Below are 21575 nucleotides of genomic sequence, written 5' to 3' on the forward strand. Positions count from 1 at the left end.
TAATTTCATCTTTAAGTTAATTTGTGTCTATCGTGATTGGAAAAAAAAATTAATATACGATACTTTTTGCTTATAGTTAAACCCACCTGATGAGAATTGCAAAAAAAAAAATACAAAGAATACACCTGCCCCTGCTGTATTTTAATAGCAATACCTTTGTGATACACATCTTCAGTTTCTATTATGAGATTGAGTTCGCCAACATAATTAGCATCCAACAAGATAAATCATGCATCTCGAGTGAGGCAAGTCAGAATATATTTCTATTTAAAACTTCGTTTAATTAATTTATCATCAATATAAAAAGTTATATCTATTAATTTCAGTTTTAATTGAAGGCATTTTGTAAGGTTCTTCTCATTTTGTCACTAGTCAGTAGTCTTGTTATTGTTTCATCACGTTTTAAATATTTTATATATTAGTAATGATATCAAATTATATTTAATAATCAAGGGCTTGCATATTGTTGATGTACAGTTGGATTTGTAATCATCCTCATAGGTCGCAGTTAGGCGTTATGCTTGTGGCTATGCCTTCACAAACCAGCCGGCTTTGTATGTGGGTGTGAGCATCAAGTCGTGATGTTACAATTGTTATCGATTGTCGATGATTTTATTTTCATCTTCGTTTTTAAAACAGGTTGATAAGATATACATATGTTCGCACAATGAAATATCTTTAAAATGATTTAGTTAGTCAACAGTTGTTATATACGAATATTATAAGTTACAGATAAAAAACTGTTAAAAGATATCAACAATTGAGTTTTTGTTTTTTTTAAAACGTTTTAATATTTTGTTCTTAAACACAGCCTTTGAGCAGTGTTTTCTTCCCTTTAATATAAGGAAGCTGCCCAGAGGTCTAGGGAGAGGGCGACGTTTTGTATATATCTTCCAGAGACAATAAGAAATAGAGAGATCCGTAGACGAACGGATTTCACGTTGCAAAATGCAAAGAGATTAAGAAGGAAGTGAAAATGAATGGGTCACATATGTCCCAGAAATGACACCATATGGAGTAAAAAGATAATAGAGTGGAGACTAGAAACTGGTCACGTAGACGTGGTGAGACAACCAAAGCGATGGAGCACTGATTTGATGACGATAGGGTAGGGCGGGATGCGGAGAACTCAAGATGAAAATGAATGGACTACATTACAAGAGGCCTGCACTCAGTGACTCACTTTAGGTGACAGAGAGCTGATAAAAAGAAGGAACCTAAAACGAAATTTGAATATACTTATTCCGAAGAGTTAATTAGAGATTATGGGCATTTTTGTCTGATATCGTTTTGATTTCATCCAAGTCGGTTTATATAACAAAATCTATAAAAAGTTTACGAACCGATGAAATAATTAAAAACAAATTAAAAAAGGTGTACGGTTATCTTGTTTATCGATGAGTTCACTTAACGTCACTAGCCGCCCAAGTTCCCTTCAGTCAGTCTCTGTGAGCGCTCGCGTGCGGACATTCTCGTTTTCAAAATCGCAAAATATATACTGTTTCCTTATTATGAGCGGACATTGTTTGTAGTAAAAGGTAAGATTTCCGTACATTCTCATTATACATTAGAAAATATTTAATATCTCGCGACTCATACGATTGGTAATGCTTTATATTTTACTGTAAATATGCGTCACACCCGGCTTCCTTGTTCAAGGATTGTAACTCATTCCTTCAAGCCATTGATTTGAGCTTTTACATATATTTCTTGTAACAACCCTTATTAAGTTTTGTGAAATATCCGATTATTTATCGATTTTACATATATTCTTTTTTTTTTATTAAAAAAATTATTGTTGCTATTTATCGGTAAACTGCTATTTAAGCTGATGATAACCTGTTAAATAAAAAACATACGCGATAATCATAAGGTGTACGTCGAACCTCACGTTGGGTCATTCAAATTAAGACATTCTACTGTATATTCTGTTTGTCGGTTAACAAATATATATATGTGTATATATACATATATACATATATATGTATTACGTAATTATTTTCATATCCTAATATTAAGTGTTTCTCATTGATGTTACACTACGACACGCCCACCCTCGATCATCGAACTCTGAAATCGGGTCAGACTTCAACGAATCTGTTTATACACTTCCAAAATATCTTCAAGTTACTAATAGTACATAAAAAATAAATTAATTTACATTTTTTTTATGATAATGATGTAATTTTTACAATTTTAAATTGATTTTTCGTAGCTATATTCACATCATCAATAGCTCATAAGTATGATTTTTTTATTAATATGTAAAAGACAATGGAATCTTGTGTAATAAAATTTACATACATTTTCAATAAATTTTCTCGTGATATTTATTATTAAACTATAAATTATGAGTGAGTATTTCATTCTAACAGCTTGCATCGCTTCAACCACAGACGATATATATCAAAAATTGATAAATATTTTTCTTCATATTCTTCTGTATTGATTATTTGATTGGACACACGACTCCCTTGTGCTTTTTACGTTATAGCATAAACTTAGCTATTAAGTTAATTAATTACAAACATTGGAGTAAAGGGTGTGTTAAATAAACCTGATCGCTTCGTTAGACTTAGTCCAAGTCGCATGGTCACACTACATACAGATGGTTAAGCGTTTTTCATTTATAAATGGTTTCAACTTATAGTATTAAAGTAGTCTATTGAATGAAAAACGGGAAGCGGTTTGTTTGATTGCAAACTTGCACTAAACACATTAGTTTCAAGAAAAATCTATGAAATGATCACATACTAGCTACTCATTGCTTAACAATATTTTTTGCATAAATATCGACTGTGGTGCACTCATTAAATATAAACCAGCAAACTAATGACGTCATCCTCGACCTTGTAAAAATCTGGGTGGAAAAATTAACAGTTTCCAGAAAGTATTGAATAAGCTTATCCTATTATTTGTTAAACAAGTCCGCATATCTGATTGAAAGTATTATCAAATATTCTTCGTTTCTTAATCCTTTAAACTATTTCTATCATGAACCTCTTAATTATTTTTTATCTGTGTTCTTTAACTACATATAAAATCCAAATTATATCATAGTAAGAACATTATCAAAGGAAAACTGATATATTCTTTTGATCCGTCACTGACAACAATAGTCAATACTGCTGTATTTTTATGTGCTCCCAACTCTCACTGGAGTACATAGTATATTGAAATGAAAAAAAACATTGTACAATTTAATTGTTGTTATTCGTACATTGTAATTTCTATGACGAGACCATCATTGTATGAACTACTACAAAATAATTGACACTTTGCTATCGTTTTAAATGTATACCTAATGTTGTATTACTATAGTAATCATCACGAGTAATACAATTCAAGGAGACTGCCTCATTATTACTGGAAACCAATATATTTACGAATTAGATAAGTTAGTGATGTCGAATTATCATGATAGAGGAAAAGGCGCTTAGTCCTTGTTTGTATCGTCACACTACACACGAATAGTCGCTCGTCTTACATTCAAAAGCCTGCGTTAATATTATAATTTTGCAGGATTTATGAATGAAATACAGCTTACCCTCCGTAGACTAAGCATAGCGTAGATTACAATACTCAGAGAAATAATCATTTGTGGGTTGGATTGTTACATACGTATCTTGTATGTAAATACTTTCTTGACACGGATGTGTTGCAAAAATAATATAAATTTAAAAAGTTATAGTTATTTATACAGTTAATAGATAAGCTAGATACATCCCGCATTCGTGTAAATTTACACGAAAACCTATACAGATAAATTAAACTTTGCGACAGATAATAAATTAAACCATAACATTTTCCATCGCTCTAATGTTTTAAGAGTTCAATAAAGAGTTTTTATGATCATTATAAAGCTTGGTTTCAATTATTAATATTAATTAATAGAATAACTGAAGGATACCTGATATCAAAATCAGTTACGTGATTTCTTAAAGCCAAGGATTTGTTACATGAAGCGAGAAGTATATTATTCTATGTCAGTATTTGCATATGTCAACACACAACTATTGGTCCAATTTTTATTGAATTAGTTTCAATTTGAGTTGACAGAGAAGCAAATAACTAATCTGATGACATTACACAAAGCAAAAACATATTTATTTTAATTACAATTGATATTATTATTACACGATTAGAAACCTCGGCTTATTGAAATACTTAAAATATTACGTAATTTGAGCCGAACAATTCATTTATTTTTTATTTTATTTATTCACTTCCAGACAACTTTATGTTTGCGAACTCAATACTTACAGGTACGTAAAATATAACAGTGGGATTGATTTGAAATATTAAATGATAATTTAAATAAAGAACAGTGAAGATAAAGTGGAGAAGTTTAAATGATTATTTTTCAAATGTCTTATCGATATTGTTTTAATAACAAAAGTTTTCCTATTTTATAACAAAATTAAAGTTATATTTGCTATTCGTAGCCGCTTTGGTGGAAAATATATTATGAATTCCGTGTTAGGTAAACATGGAATATTTACAGACGTCTCTTCGTTAATGTAACCTCAGAGATTTTATAGACAAATAAACTTCGTATATAGTAAAGCATATTTATTAATATATTAAAAGTTTCAGTATAGTCTTCGGTTTTTTCTATTCGCTAACAAAACAAATTGATAGCATTACTGAATTTAGGAATATATTGAAAATGGTCTTTTATTATTTTTGATAACAATGTGAAAAACTAGTATATTATTTAATTTTTAAATGTAGTTTGGTTTATTTATAATTATTTTATTCTAATCGATTCAGATAAGTTCTATGCAGATCGCATCCTGTCGATAGGAAACCGTCACTGTCCTGATACGAAAGCGTAACTCACTGGGTATACTAAAAAAAATCTGGAAAGTGATGAATTTAGTTCACAAACATTTGTAACGCATTAAAATATTAATGTACTTTTTATTACAATAAAGTCTATTAAGTTGAATAAATAGTTGAAGCCACGGTGTTTGCTTGCTTTTTTTTAGAGTTACTAATTCAAACGTCTCTTAGATTTATGAATAAATTCTTGAACTCGGAATTAATTGGTGCTTCCAACTTTTCACAATATTTAAATAAAATGCCAATTCAAAAACTAACTTTTTCTTCCTTATAATCTGAGACATCGAATATTTAATAAGTAATACATCTAATATATAATATATATATCCTGGTAATACTATTGTGATAAATTAAACTATTGAAAAAAAAAATGAATACTGAGACCTCTTTGGTCACTATTGTACAAAAAAAAAGTAATTTCAGTCATTATTGCATGAATTGATTACAAAAAATATAATTATGTTCGTCTAATAACATTTTGTATAATACAATATCTTTAAATAATACACTTATATGTAATTGGATTGTTAGATTTGTATTTTACTTTAAAATTTAAATCTTAATATTTGTTTTTTTTTTCTTTCAGATCCGTGTGACCTTCGTCGTTTAAGAATAAAAATATTACCAGTCAGTGGCTAGTGCAGTGCAGTCATAACAATGATAGACGTTAATTGACATAACATATAAATTTCAGTAAAAATAAAAATCAAAACAAAATTCAATCATGACGGAAATAATCCTCCAGTTTTGCTAGCGCATACTAGCTTTAAAAAACTGTATTTGAGCTATCAATGCTAAATTACAGGCTTGTTTCAACGCATTTTTTGAAACAGCCGTGAGTGTTTACATAGAGAGTTATATATAAAGAGACTCCGTTGTTACAATATGTGCCGTGATAGAGATATGTTGGTGCAAAAGGACATCATAAAGTAAACTTTAGGCGGGGCCTAGTCTAGTTTTTATTTTACCGTCAAAACGGCGGCCGAATTGGCGCTGCCTTTACGTTTTGTTTCTTTCATTTTGTTTTACATAAAAGGATAAGCAATAACCCGGTTGTTTGTGATTGGTTGTTATCCGGGCCGGGTCTCGACTAAGCTCGGGACCCAGATCTACCCTGGCCAGTCGGAGCCGGCACAACATTTCCAGAATCTTGGACTCCATTGTAGGAGCTGCGAGATATTGTATTGTGAGTATACATTTTATTAAAAGGATAGTATTTTAAATTAATTAAATAAAAAAAAAATATTATAAATGAATGTAATACGTTCACAGAATACTATGGTAGATAAATGGTAGTGTTTACTGTAAGTACTAGAATTAATCTTATAAAGTAGGTGTCATAAAGTAGGTAATCTTAAGTATCTATAATTAATGTTAGTACAATTTTGTTGGACGCGTCCCAAATAAGGTGACAAGCTGTCAGAACTTTTTTTACTATGCTTAGCCATTTTGACATTAATTGTTTTCTTTGTTTGCAAAGATCGTGCATATTTTTTATGGTCAATAACATTGGCAGTAGGTACACAGCAGACAGAACCTCACCGTTTAAAAGTTACGTCAGCATCAAAAATTTAATTTCAGAAACACATAACGGCAGATCTCTTTTGGCAATTTGGGAAATTAATTTCGAAATAAAGTTATAGCCTGAAGCGAACATGGTTCTATTGGAAATTCATCAGGTACTTGTGAAAGTTATTCGGCTGTGGGGTTTTCATCATTAGAGTCTTATATCGTAGTGTCTTATGTAAATACGAAATTAATGTACAGAATACAGGCATTTATAGCTTCCTAAATACGCTTAGCAAAACCGAAGAGGCCGCTGAAAATTATTAGCTCACATAAAAAATATTTTCAGTATCCTCGCTTGATGTTTAGGACGTTTTGTATAACCCGCGACGCTTGTTACTATTTAATATAGTATGGCCACAAATAGAATTTTTCATTATAGAATAAACGAGATAAACACTATGTACCTACATTACATTAGCGCTATTCATATGTCACGTCAACATCCACATTTACAACCATTACAAGAGGCTTATCAACTGAGTTCACAGGACATATATCATTACACTAATACATGCACATGTTAGGGCTACGGGCACGATTCAGAGTGCTCGAGCGAGCGACGTGTTGTAATATCTGGACACGGCTGGCGTGCGCAGTGCCGTGAGCGTCACGAGCGGGAGAAGGAGAGGGAAGATATGGCAGCGCCCGAGTGCGAGAGGGAGGCACGCAAGCGTCGCGAGCGCCGCGACTCCGGCTGTGCTCATGAGCGGAAAGAGCGAAGACCTCACAGCGAGGAGCGGACGCCGCCACCTCCGCCCCCGCCTCCGCTACACGACCATAACAGACTTGAGGTTTGTACCTAATACATAATATATTGAACTAAATTATAGAACCACTCATATTTTTGTTTTCATCATTCTCGTTTTTAACTACATACTCTACTCATTTCAATGAATGACTGAAACTTAACATAAACCCTTTTGGGTTGTCTTAATCGAAATATTTTTAAAGGATTTTCCAAAGTAAAGTTTTCGTGGGTTCTAGAACATAACAATAAATATATATTATGTTACGTTACGCTTATGTAGCTAACTTGACTTGTAAAATTTGTCCTTTTGCGAAACCATGTCAGGCTACCGATAATAAAATTTTGTATTGTCCTAAAACCAGCTAAAAATCAAATTTATATGTTATCATTCCTGAACTCTATTACCGACACCACGGTTTTTATGCTACGATGTCAAAAGCACCATTAGTGATACAAAATCTTTTAGGATTTGTCATCCTTTTCCCTGCTATCATATCATAATATTCATTTAAATGAAACTAGTATTATTTAAATGAACACTCGCGAAAATCTTAGATCTCATAATATTCATTTTATACGGGACAAGTACATATATTTTTTATATAACCTTCAGTCGGAACGTCGTGCTGAAAGACTGTCCCGCGCCCGTCGGCCGCAACTGGGCGGCAAACGTCGTCGTGGCCCAGCACGTCTGCCGCGTCAACCCAAAGAGAACGATTACCACGATCACGGCCACGAAGACATTCGTATCGCCACACCGCCGTTCTTCGACTATGTCGTGCAACAAAAACCTGAACGTGAGTTATGGAGCCTTATTCTGTGAGACGAAGCTGATCATGTTGATAATTTTTAGAGTAAAAACGACTTGATGATTGTTATTAAATATAACAAAGTTATAATCTTTTTAGTGAGAGGTCGTAAATAAGTAAGGTGATTTACGTGATGTAGGTGGCAAATAAAAAATGCAACTTTCCGTATTGGCCGTCTTGAAAGTTATATCCCATCTTGTATAAGGCTGCTGATACATTATTCTATAACTCTTTGTTTTTCTCGTATTAATTAGATTATGGTACAATTTTAATATTGCGCAATTTCTTTGCCCCGTTTTCAAATATCACGTGTTAGCGTGACGCAAAATTTACATAATCTTTGTCGACTATACTGTAATATAGTTGGTGCCCTTGAACACTTTTCGCCAAACATACATTTCAATTATTTCAATGAGATTATTCAGTACGTATGCTTGCTTATTTTTGTGTTTAGTATGTGAAGAATCCCAGCCGTCAATGGAGGCTATTGCAAGCGAACGTCACGAAGAAGCAGAGTATACTCGTCGTGATGAACGCAGTGAGCCTCCGCGCCGCGCGCAACCCAGCCCGGATAGGAGGCTTGAGAAGATCAGCAAAAAGGTAAGAAGGATACGAGGTAGGTACGGTATCGACGATATTTATAGTAACTTCTATATATAGAAATTAGGAACGCAATTTGTAATTTTTATTTATAAGGAAGCTTAAAGAGACTGGATATTCTTTGAAGGAATGCAAGAACAACTTGAATAAATAATTGTGTCCTATCGTACGTAAAAGTACAAAAAAAATTTTACTATAGATCACGGTCCTCAAGAAAAACATTGCCAAATACGAGAGCGAATTCGAAGTCAAACACGGCTACAGCATAACTCAGGGGGAACGTATGACGAATGTCCAACTGACTCGAATGTACGAAACGCTACGGCAGCTTCAACTGGAGAAGAAGTGCATCAAAGCTGATCCCGTGGAGTACGCCCTGAAGTTACAAGCAGCGAAACAGCAGAAGGAAAGAGATGATAAGCTGAACGTAGCTCTGAAGAGTGATAAGCCCATGGCTGATGTTGTGGTGGATATTGAAGAGGTGAGCACTTTGTCGCTGGGTGTAACGTTATTTGTAAATGAAATATAAGGAAACGCGTTATATTTGATAGTAATAAGAAACTTTTAATTCGTCATTTTTACTAAGCATTGCATTACATATTAGATCAAACTGATTTTTTTTAATATATTGTCATCATAAGCGGAAGGCTTTAAGAGCTTATTTAGATAAATTCTCCAATTACATGAGAATTCAAATAGAATTCATTTCGATAATTTGCAAACAAGGTAGGTATAAGAAAATTTTCATAACAATTTAATTTACAGTGGGTAGAAGGGTGTAGGCAGGCAGAGGGTAGAGCTTCTGTACCAGAAACGAACTGGACCCCAGCTCAGTTGGCGGCGGAGAAAGCTTGCGTCCAACGAGCCCTACTCCGACTCGAGGCCGCCCGGGGCAGGCCGCCCGCACACTCCGCGGAGAGGGGCGCGGCCCGACATCTCTATGAAAGATACAGAGCCGTCAAACGTGCCCTCGCTACACATAGACCTGATTCGGTAAATCCCGTAATACATGTATATGTTTTAGAGTATCTTTGTATTATCACACGATAATTCTGTAATCACGAGTGTGAATGTTTAAACTGAACAGAGATTGTTTTGCAGTTTTTCATTTATATACCGTAGTTAACGTGATTATGTTCGAAGATTTAGGAATGATGCGAATTGCATGAATTATTTAAACTATTGTTAGTGAATGGTTAATAATATGAGAAATATACGTAGTTGTAGTCACACTGTTATATATAGTAACAGTTCACGTGTTACAAGTGTATTCAATCCAAAAACTGACTGACTGACATACTCGACCTTCGTCTTGTACCGTGTCTGTCTGAAACGATTTATTGACACGAAAAATATTGGCTTTAATATTAAGATAATATACACACATAGTATAATTAGCGAGTAGTGTGTTGTGAGAGATGAAGAGACAATATGAGGAAATTAAAAATTTGATTTTATAATGTTATAATTGTTGCAGATAATCGGTGGCACTAATGGCGAGTTGGCCACAATACACGAACATGAAACGATGCTGTTCAACACGAGCGTTGACAGCTCCAGCGATTCGCAGGACAAACCTTCAGATACATCACAGGTTACTGTCACATTGAGATAGACTCACACTACCTCGTGTAGAATATGTTTGGTTTGATCAAGATCGTAGTTAGTAAGAGAAACATCTCTCTACAAATATTCTTAAAAACAATCTGGACTTTAATATTTCATCAGGCGAACATTGCGATGAAATAATGTCATGATACCGTGGTTATTTTATTTATTCATAGTCCGTGCAGCGAGAACGATGAATGAACGAACAAGATTGTGTCAGAAATTAATATAGCAGCTTAATATTTATTTTTTTAATAACAAACAAACATGGAATATATTTTTATGATCACACCAGTAGTACACTTTTAAATGATAAATGCTGTTTGACATTGTAGGAGAATGAAGACGCTCTTCAATCACCGCCAATACGCGATGGCGAGGAGTTGCCGTCGTCGACTTCCTCCGCGCCCTCCGCCACCAGCGAGGAGGCACCCAACGAGGGGCTGCACTGTCTCGGCTTGGAGGAATTAGGGCGAGCACTCGCTGAGGCGAAGATGCAGAAATGTGTAAGCTGCCTAAATGTTTTATTTTATTTTGGTCCATACGGATAGTACTCGTGTCTTTAGCGACCTACATACGTTACATTTTTTTTTTTAAAGACAAATGCTGCCGGGCCCGCGTTATTGACAGTATCATGTGAAGAATATTTATTGAGACGAATTAATGATCAAGGTTACTGGTTGAGATTTAATTGAAATCCATCGAAAAATGAATGAACTAACTTATTGATTGGTCGATATTCAAAATAATTCAACATTTTCTGTTATTTAAGTTTATGCCTTAATTTTTTTTACTGTTATAAATTTTTTGATATATCTTTTTGTAAATTATTCATCCGAACACTAATTAGTAACTACTAGACGGCCTCGTAGACGGTTTGACAAAACCCCTACTTCAAAGAGGTCCGATCCCTGCAACGGCTCGAGTTAGACTCTGTTCACTCTGTACTCTCGCCTCTATTTATACCGACCCTCATTAGCCACGCAGGTGGTTATGCGGGTGACACCTGATAATTTGAACTACCCTCAATTATTGACTAGTCAAATATGCAATAGGAGTTCCGCTGATATAGGAATATTTTTTTTCTGCAGATCCTTCGAAGGTGTATTAAAGACTACGAGGTCAACTTTGAACAACAGAATAGTAGGAAGGTGCAGCGAGACGATAAGAAAAGCAAGGAGGAGGAGTACCAGAAATATAAGACGATTAAAGCCAGGATCAAGTTATTGAATGCATTGATCAATAAACAGAAAACTTCTGCTTGATGAGAAAAAAATATTCGCTTTTTAAATTACAAATGAGACTTTCAAATCAAAATCTATAACTGTATTTTTTTTTATTCTAAATTTAAATTTGCTATTGTGTAATGTCGGTGCCAAATAAAATATGACATATTATATTTATGACATATTTTATTTTATTACTTAAGACTTTTTTTTTTCATAACACCTACCTACATCTATCCGGTTGAGTTGTATGATGTAAATATTGTATTTAAAATTTTACTTTCGCTTCGCGTAATAAATGCAGCCATTTGCAATGCTTATAAAAAGTAAGTTATTTGTATTAAGAATTTTTTTTTATGATAAAGACGTCCGAAGAGGTTCTATGAGGATATAAAAGAGATGGGAATGAGAGTGACAATATTCAGTATTATAAATAAATAAACTTTGATTACGAGTATTATACAATCGCGATGATTTTCGCCGAATTGTAACCCCTTTAATAAAATGAAAGCACCTGAAATATACAAATGATTTCTATGTTTAAAAACGACTATAAATGTGACGTCATTTCCCTTAGAAGTTTTTAAATCAGTGTGTACATTAAATAAGTATTATGGAATCCAGATATAATGTTCTAAATGATGTATTTGTCTTGATAGATTTAATTCTCAAACACTAAAAGCCTATAAAAGGAGGTGTGCGCCTAGTACGATGTAAGAATAGTTACCGGTAACCTGAATAACGAACTTTTCTTTTTTTTAAATTTCTCTGTCATATTGTCGAAGATTGTTCAACAAACAGTCTTGGTTAAGGATTGCTTTAACATGTTTGTGACTTTCCCGATATCTTGTGTTTCAGCTTAATATTTTTTTTTATTGTCTCAGTATTATTGAAACAAAAACTAATTTATTTTTTTTGTATTTGGTTAATTACGTCGTGAAATGTGTCATTGGCTTTATAAATCTTAAATCATCAAACATAAAGGTTTGAGGACGAATATTTTTTCATAATCTGTTAAAAAATGATAGATTTGGATTGTGCCGTTAATAGTATATACTTATTATAATCAAACAAGATGTTACCTTTTGTACTTACAAGATGTCTTTTTTTATATTTATTGTATAATTTTAATTACATTTTGTTTATAGATGGGATACGTTTGTTACTTTCTGTGGGTTATATCGAATAGAGCCCTAATCTCTTTGAGAGAAAGTGTAAATTTTATATATGTCTAGTCAGTAAGTAATCACCTGTGATTTATAAATTATCATAAAATTCTTGTGCGACAAGACTTTGTTTTTTTATCAATGTTGTAGTGAGGTTTTATGATTTTTAAATTATTTATTTATTACGTTTGTGTTTGTCATATAATTTAGACGTATTATTTGTATTTTAAAAACAATATTTGCTGTGTGTATTTATGACTGTTGTTCGATTAAATTATTGAACAGCTCTATAAAAATGGAAGGTTTTATGATAGTTGAAATTTAAATTTTATTGAGAATATACGCAAATTAACTGCAATATGATGTGACAAATATTAAGATTATTGTTTGGAATTTTTATAATAACGTATTTTATTTCAGACGATAGTGTTAATGTTAATAAAAAAATATATTCTGTGCCCATATTATTGTGATGTTATAGTTGATATTGATTTACGTTTTGGATGGATTTAATTTTAGTTATAATTGTAAAAAAAAAATTACGTCTAAACAGAATTACGTCTCATTTTTGTAACCGGAAATAGAAATGTACTTTAACTATATAGCAACATAGGTTTACGATTTGTTCAATACAAAAATGTTGTCGAATAATTCTCTTCGCGAACACAAAAGTTTTTATTATCCCCTGTTATGTAAATCACGTTGTTTTCTCCGTCGCTTACAATCTTAACTAATAATTGCATCTTATTACTTGATTAAATAGAATCTTTTATTAATAAACTAGATTTTTATATGTAGCAGGGGCGAATAAAAATGTCTTGATAATGACAGATTCGGTCCACTTTATACGATAAATAAAAAAAGATTAAATGTTGAAGACGGTTGTTGTATCTAAAGAAATGTAATGTAAATGTATCTTAATATTTATTGCTAGTTATACAAACATGTAGCGGTCACCGATATTACTATTGGATGTTCAATAAAATAATACATAAGAGAGTAAAATTTCGTTTATTTTTTGTCTCGGTCATTCGGTATGTCAGGAGGTAGAGACAAAACAAGTGTAATATTCTATATATTATTTATTATTTACACTAATTCCGTATGATACGAACTGTCTAAGGTCATTCTTCGGGAGGTGGTGGAGGCGCTGATGATTGCAGCTTCTCGTAAAAGTATTCTTCGGGTAACAGATAACTTTGGAACTTTGAATGTACACCTAAAGTTGAATCCATGAACGGTCTTCGTCCTTCAGTGACAATTTTGTCTTCAATTCTAGACCGTGTCAATATAAGTAAGATATTCTCTCTTTCTTTGACAGATTTTTTTGTTTCACTATGACTTGTACCGCTCACTGAGACACACAAACACAGGACACACACTAGCCACATCACCTTAACATCATAGAGGTGAATCGCTAATCTCCAAATAAGAAAAGGCTTCATCTTGACTACGTTTTAGAACATCTGAGTTTATCTCAGAAACGGCTCTTATGTTTTTGTTAAATTATTTCGGCCAATAGGATGCATTTGTTTTATAATTAATTTAATCTAATAACTTCGATTGGTAGAAATACACGCATATACATAATGTCTTATCAGTAATAGTTTGTAATATCTGTGTTCCCCGAATTAGACTGCTATATTTAAAACATGGCGGTTATCCTTATTCAGAGTGGCCAGATTATTGCGTATCGTTATTTCATGTTGATGATCCTTCCATCCTTTAAAAGTATTATTACGATTTGGAGATATTTAAAGCACCTTTTACCACATTCCTATCTTGGCGACCAAACTATTATGGCGTATTTTAAATCTTTGAAGATTTTTTTCACTGTTTTCGAAGTTTAAAATATTTACAATGTTGGTATTGCCTCAAAATTGTCAAAACGAATACTGGCTCTTGAATTACTACCAACTGCCTCGTGTACATAACACTGCTGATAACATTGACCTCTCCGTGATAGTCATTGTGGGTGTAAAGATTACTTTGCTTATATATCATAAAAAATATCACATATAAAAATTTGCCGTAAAAAGAGGTCTTTAATAAAACTGCAAATATATTAAATTTATAAAGTACAGATGATATCTACATTAAATAGATGTTTTTTCAGTAACTTATACGTAGTTATATCTCATATCAGACTAGTAGACTTGCCAAGGAATAGTTATTTTCCTCTGACAGTCATGGAAATTTATATCTGTCGAAGATAACATATAGTTGAATGTCGCAAATAGCTTTTCGCCTTTTAATATATTCGCAGTATCGACAAATTAACAATAGAATATCTAATAAATAAATTATGGAGGAATGTTGGCTTATAGTTATGGTTTTTACATAAATAGTTTTGAAACAATATTTCGTTTTAATATTTGGAAGTTGACAAGAATTCCATTGATCCATTTTCGTCACAGATTACAGAGAAATAGGAGTCTCTGAAAATTCCCGAAATTACTTATTTTACACAATCCTAAGTTATCACTCTTGACAGGTGAGATACTTTAAACTATTTGCAGTTTAACAGTTAGCTACTTCCCAATATAGGATTGTGGAAAAATAGGTTATTTTAATTGTAGCCGACATGATCACATTTGATTGCAAACTGAGCAGCGAAACTATACTAATTTTATTAGAGAAATCGTCATTTAAACAAAAAAAAATATATTTACTGTTATTTTTATCAATAAACAAGACACGATTGTTCCGAGAATAAAGGCTACTGCAGACAAAGTTTAAAACTTTCATAAATGATTATCAAAGTAACTGAACTAATGAGCATAAACATTAATTATATCTGAGATTATAAAAGATTTTACTAGTAAATATTATTACAATAATATTATTATTTGTTGTATAGCACGAGGACGTTAAATGAACTGAATGGTTTTTTGGAAACTTTCTCGTTATGTCGGCAATCAGGATTTAGTTCCAATAATTATGTGTTTTTTGCATTTAATTATCTTAAGTAATAGGCGATAAGAAAATTATTTACACAATAATTAGGTAGAAGTTGGTCCCGGCTCAAAAATATGAATAATATAATAAAAAATCTTAAGCCCTGACTGATTTGCTTTTTTAGTAATTTGTAGATTTCGGTTTGCCAGTATTATTTCTTTTTTTTTAAATATACGTACCTAATCTACATACTTAAAAAAAAATTAAATTAAAGCTTTTTTATTTTAAGTGTTTTTAAATAGATGCATTTTAACCTGAATGTGTCTATTAATGTATTGACAATTTTTAAGTAATCAATTTGTTCAAACATATAAAAACCGTTGAAAAGTCTTAGCTATTAGGTCCAATATTAATTACAAACCTGTTAGTAATTTGAGATCTATTCACAAAAAAAAACAATAAGACGATAAAGCCTATATCGTCGGAGACTACTGGGGTCAAGCCGCTCTCACAATACAATCGTTAATTTGATGCTTCACCGGTGCCTATTCTGAAAACTCGTACGATAAAATATCGAGGATCGTCATCACACAGAGTTTATGTGTTTGGGTTTAGTGTTTGAAGGTACTTTAAAAAAAGGTAACAAACTTTTGTTTATATTTAATTTAATTACAATATTATAGCAGATTAGTTTTAGCAATATATATTTATTTAGTAATTCAAATTATAAATAAAAACTCCTTAAATAAATAACACACATTTCTTACTAAATGTGTTAAGCCATACTTTTTGGAGTTAAACTTATTCAGTTAAGTCTTTATGTGGTAATAGCGTGTATATAAAAAGTGTCATATTATATTACTTACCAAAATAATTATCATGGTTCAGCATGTCTAATAAATTCTTTCACTGATTTTTTAATCTTTAAAATCATAGATAACAAACATATTTTGTTTAAGGTAGCGGTGCATACACAGTTGGTAGATACAAAGAAATACAGAATTCATTATTTTTAAATTCTCAAAAGATCTGGAAGAAAAGGATTTTTTTCGGCAGACATATATATTATATTTGTTCGATATAGTGACGTCTTAATAATGAACTATTTATTTTTAAGCCATTGTTGGGGGGAGGGGGGGGGGGTGGTAACACATGTAGCTTCACAACATTTTAGAAAAAATTACAAAAAATTTATATGCAACAGCCGAATAGATATAAAAATTTAACAAAAGAAAATGAATTTCTCATCTTGGTCTTTATTACAGTTTTAATAAGACAATAATAACGTATACTGTAAGAATAATCACATTTTGAGTGAACATGAGTTTATTATATAAAATGAGTCTGGACGTCGGTGGCTCAGTTCGTCTACAACTTGGGTCGACTCAGGACGTGATTTCAAAAAAAACGAACATGATTTGGAAGACTATATTAGTCGCCTTTTTGGCTGTTGGTAAGATTGTTTATATTATATTTAATCTGTGGACCTTTCCTTGCAATGGTTTTATAATTGTAAATTCAATATTTCAATAGGTTTTTTCATTTTATGATTGATTTCAGTTTAATTTTAAATAATTTTAATTATTTTGAGTTGGTATTGTAAGGTTCTTTATTATATGTTTAAAATATGTCAAGATATGTTTTCGCAATGACATACGGTTAGCAATCCATTCATTCAATATTATAAAATATAAAATAATTATACCTGCTCCTGTAAATTTGGCTGTACCTATAATTCTCATTAATCATACATAAATAAAAAAAACTGAAACATTAAAAAAATAAAAATAAAATAATTATTATATATTTTTATAAACAATGATGTACAACAATATATATTATTTTATACAAAAGAAATAATCATAGTTATCTTCTATGTAACTTTGTTTAATTATTTCTAATAACAATGTTATCGCAACTAAACGCAAATTATGATGACCCTTATTTTCATGTAGAAAATATCTTTACTGTACTGATTTTGATGCATTCTAAGCCAAAGTATATATATAAACTTCAGTCCAATACGTAACATACTAATTGTTGATTTTTGTAATTGCATTGTTGCTCATCATAGAAGGGATCAATACCATCGTCTTTAGCGCGAACAATATAGGATGAGCGTGTGTGAGTTATCGCTTGCGAGTGTAACCCACATATAGATAACAAGTACGAGTATGATTGTTTCATGACATTGCATCCAGTCCCCTTTTCCTGTGCAATGGAGCGATTTACCAATTTATCTCTAAAGTGCCGCTGGATCGCGTTTACTTACTTAACTCTGTGCGTTAACCTCTTACCTCCTGTTTGTCGTTAGCGACAATGTTACAAAAACAAAATTCAATAAATAGCTTAAGCTATGTTAATAATTTAAATTATAGATTAGAAATATCTTATTACTTATATACATAAAGTATTCTACTTATAAGAAAATTTTGTCTACTTATAAGTAAACTAACGTAATATATTTTTACAAAGTATGTTTATAAACCATTAATATTTTTCGAGCTTCTGTTTACCGGCAGTGTTGCCAGATAACAGCTCTTAAACAAATGATTTGTTAATCATGGACTTTTCTAGATAGTTATAAAGGTTAAAAGGTTGTTATTGTTGTATTATCTTAAAGATAAACAATCATTAATACAAAAATAATTCTATATAGGTATATATATAAATCTATCGAGTATAAACGTCACAGGATATGTATGCTGTCCTTATAAGTTTTATTTGGAGTTCATCTGTATCTTACGTATAGCTTAAAATGATAAGGTAAACGTTGAATGATATCTAAGTTTTTAGCGTGTATTCATTAAAATAAAAGAAATGTTATGGGGTATACTACTTGCTTTTTATTATTTTAAAACTACCTACTCCCGAAATTTTCATATCGTCTGCCCGCGATCACGGTTGCTGAATATCCGGAAATCTAACTTATATTTTAATTGAATCAAGTTGTAAAATGATAAAAAATATATTGATGATATATTATGGAAAAAATGTTACTTTTGAGTTTGTTCAAGTAGGTATCTGCAAAAAAACTATACTTTTTGTTTGTATAAACCCGGCAACTGCTTTGAACCACGTAAATATTACAGTTCGTCCTGAAATATGTTCTTTTTAATATTCTATTGTCATATAAGAATATCTTTGTTGAGGTTTTCATTGTTACTGGTTAAGATATAACTAATAAGCTATTTGGATAAATTTTAGTTATCCAAATAGTTTCTTATAATTCATTAACTTTCGGTGAATTAAAATTAAAATGTATGTGTCCAAGCAACTTAAACGATCTGAGTAGCTCAAATTACTAATTGCGACCGTTAGGCTGTATGTGGGTATTTAAAATTTTGTTCTAAGATACTTTTAACGACGTCTGTAGACTGAAAAGTTATCTTTATGCACTCGGTTCTCAGAATGCGGAAGTTATAATGGTTCTTAAACATGAAATTTGATTGTAGGTGTTTTAGCCGAATACAAGGTCAGCGATGAACAACGAGAGCATGTTAAAGAAATGATAAAAAATGTTTGCAAAAAAAACAACGCTGAGGACAAAGTTGACGAAGTCGTTGTAAGTGTTTATATAATAAATTGTAATAATTTATAATAATCAATTAATTAATTTTGACAATTTATATTTCAGAACAAAATTAAACAGTTCGTCGATTGTTTGATGGGTCTGTTTGATTTCAATACTGTTAGGCAAGAAATAGAGGCAGCTAAGCCCAAAGGAGCTCTTGACGAGGTGTTCAAAAAGTAAGTCAAACTCGATACTATTTACTTTTTGATCCTATTTCCCGATTGTGCTGTGAATACTACTAAGTAAATTGAAAAATTGTGTCCCACTATTTGGTAGTAATAAGAAAATGGAAAAGTTTACAATTTTCACCCACCATCAATAGCATATACTAACGTAAATCAGTAAATGTACATCAAAATACCATATTATCTAGTATGCTTTGCTTATTATATTTCCGCCAATATATACCCATTTTTATATGTCCCTTCAATAATTAACTTCGGATTAAACCAGTGACATATAAATATATGTATTTCAACACCAAAATATACCATGTTTGAAAGGCTTAAAACGTAGTTATGTCAGTTGTTCTAACCGTTTCAGTTTAATATAAAACGTGTATAATATATTTAAAGATACTGCGAGAAGTCGCCTCAACTCAAGACGTGTATCCACGACGTGACCGCGGCCGTTTCGCCGTGTTTGGATCAGAGCCAGCGGGAGAGGATTCCTTATGCTGACTCAGCCACCGACCAGCTCATAGACTTCGTCTGCTATAAGGATGGTGATAGGATAGCGAGTGAGTATCTAGTTTAGTTATTTATTAGATGGAAGTAGCCATTAATGAGTCCTAGGTAAATTCTAAACATCATAGACATAATTTTTTTTATGTTTATAAAATATCAAAACTAATAAGTAATAACTACGTATTTTTCAGTGTTCATCGCTGAAGGCGGTCCCGAATGTTTTAGAGACAAAGCATCCGCCATTGAGTCATGCACCACAGGCATCAAGAGTATTTTGAGCAACTTTGACGAAGCCAAAAAACTCAAACTGGCCGTAAGTACAATTATTAATAAATCAAGACATTTTAGAACAATTCTAGTTTACTTCATCAGTATTGATGCGGACTGAAATTACTAAATTTTCAACTATCTGATAACTATATGTCAGTCAGTCTGTGACAGTTTTTTACCTAAAAATGTTGTTTTGGAAGGATTGTTCAATATGAATTATCAAATGTATCTCTACATACTATCTTATGTAACTTCCGTGCCCTATAACTCTAACGGCTTTTTGTAAAAAACTTTTGAAATTTTAATAGGTTCGAATTAATATGCCCGTAATAAAGTTACACGATTATGAAAACATCAAAATTTGAAAAAATGATCAACCACAGTCGATCAGCTGTTCAGGTTATTTTGTTATGGAAATTCACTTTTATAACAAGCTTTTATTTAAAATTATATTGTATGTATGTTTGTTTCGGATGAGATCTTGTAAATCAATTTTGAATCAGATGTCTTTAATCAATTGACTTATATTTTTATATTTATGCACGATCAAGTGAGTCACGTGGTACGAGATTTAACATTGCGGACTTAATATTATTTAATATTAATATACTCTCACCATATCGGTATCAAATTAAGATCTTATGCTAACACGCTTGTGTTCGAAAATCTCTCCTGTACATTAGGTAAAGAATCCCCTGTTTATATTGAGAAAGTCACAATGTAAAGCCGTCCTTTAAGTTTAGACGATTCTTTATATCTGAATTAATCGTGAAACAGGATCAATGCAAGAAGGTGGACGAGCTAACGTCATGCGTAGTGAAAGCATTAGAGGAATGCGACACACCCACACCAGGGAACATGGCAGAGTCGCTATTCAGATACATAAGGAAAGACTCGCCTTGCAAGGTGAGAACATTAGTTATTGTGTAATATGTTATGTGGGTTATTTATATTTCCATTTTTAATATATTGAACTCAAGGCCATAATATCGACAGCTTCAATTTTCATCTCAAACAGCGCATAGAAGTCATGTTTTTTTGAAAGATTTTTTTTTAAATATTTTAATCGAACTTTTTCTTATTCGTAATAATTTATTTGTTTGTTAAAATTGTTTCAGAATATCTAAGAACGATGTCTGAAGATCTCGGAAAATTACGCAAGTACCATTACAAAATGTAACATTAGTTGGTAATAAAATATTTCTTCATACATGACTATTTATTTTAACACGACCTCAAAAGGGAGGAAGTTCAAAATTCCTATTAATCTTTTTTACTTATGTGATCCGATTTTTTTTAGTTACTCCTGGACCGGTTTAAGAAAATTCCTTTTTTTATCTGAAAGATTACACTCCCCAAGTGGTCCCATAGTCACCAAGTCAGGTTCCTATAATAGAATATTCTAAAACTTGAGGTAAATAAAAAAGTGAGGGGAACCAAAAAAAAAATTCTCTAATTTTAATTGTTCAGCATTTTCCAAGCTTTTACTTTCGCGGCCACGCAGATTATGGAGACGAATCATTCTCTCTTCTGCTAGTTCATTAAGAAGTACTTGAGCAGATCGGTGGCTGGCTAA

General features: G+C 31.9%; 2 protein-coding genes across 8 annotated transcripts; both read left to right on the forward strand.

The window, feature by feature from the left end:
• The first annotated feature begins 1419 nt into the window (after positions 1–1419).
• On the forward strand, positions 1420–13576 carry LOC116765629 (protein FAM13A). 7 transcript variants are annotated; one of them, XM_032655177.2, is made up of 12 exons: positions 1420–1538; positions 5432–6031; positions 6118–6149; positions 6427–6524; positions 6939–7205; positions 7776–7959; positions 8426–8571; positions 8771–9052; positions 9337–9564; positions 10049–10165; positions 10515–10685; positions 11271–13576. In XM_032655177.2, exons 4-12 carry the CDS (start codon positions 6501–6503, stop codon positions 11442–11444), a joined length of 1593 nt encoding a protein of 530 aa, XP_032511068.2. In that variant the 5' UTR covers positions 1420–1538; positions 5432–6031; positions 6118–6149; positions 6427–6500; the 3' UTR covers positions 11445–13576. The 7 variants fall into 7 exon arrangements, with proteins under 7 accessions (XP_032511068.2, XP_061377754.1, XP_061377753.1 ...); XM_061521770.1 differs by having other exon boundaries at positions 7011–7205; XM_061521769.1 differs by having other exon boundaries at positions 6118–6524.
• A 3200-nt stretch (positions 13577–16776) lies between these two features.
• Positions 16777–21209, forward strand: LOC116765867 (27 kDa hemolymph protein-like). The gene is made up of 7 exons (XM_032655493.2): positions 16777–16922; positions 18925–19034; positions 19107–19219; positions 19619–19782; positions 19921–20042; positions 20777–20905; positions 21118–21209. Exons 1-7 carry the CDS (start codon positions 16790–16792, stop codon positions 21124–21126), a joined length of 780 nt encoding a protein of 259 aa, XP_032511384.2. The 5' UTR covers positions 16777–16789; the 3' UTR covers positions 21127–21209.
• The last annotated feature ends 366 nt before the right edge of the window (positions 21210–21575 follow it).

The sequence above is a fragment of the Danaus plexippus genome, chromosome 11, assembly GCF_018135715.1.
Source record: "Danaus plexippus chromosome 11, MEX_DaPlex, whole genome shotgun sequence".
In the NCBI taxonomy this organism is placed as follows: Eukaryota; Metazoa; Arthropoda; class Insecta; order Lepidoptera; family Nymphalidae; genus Danaus; species Danaus plexippus.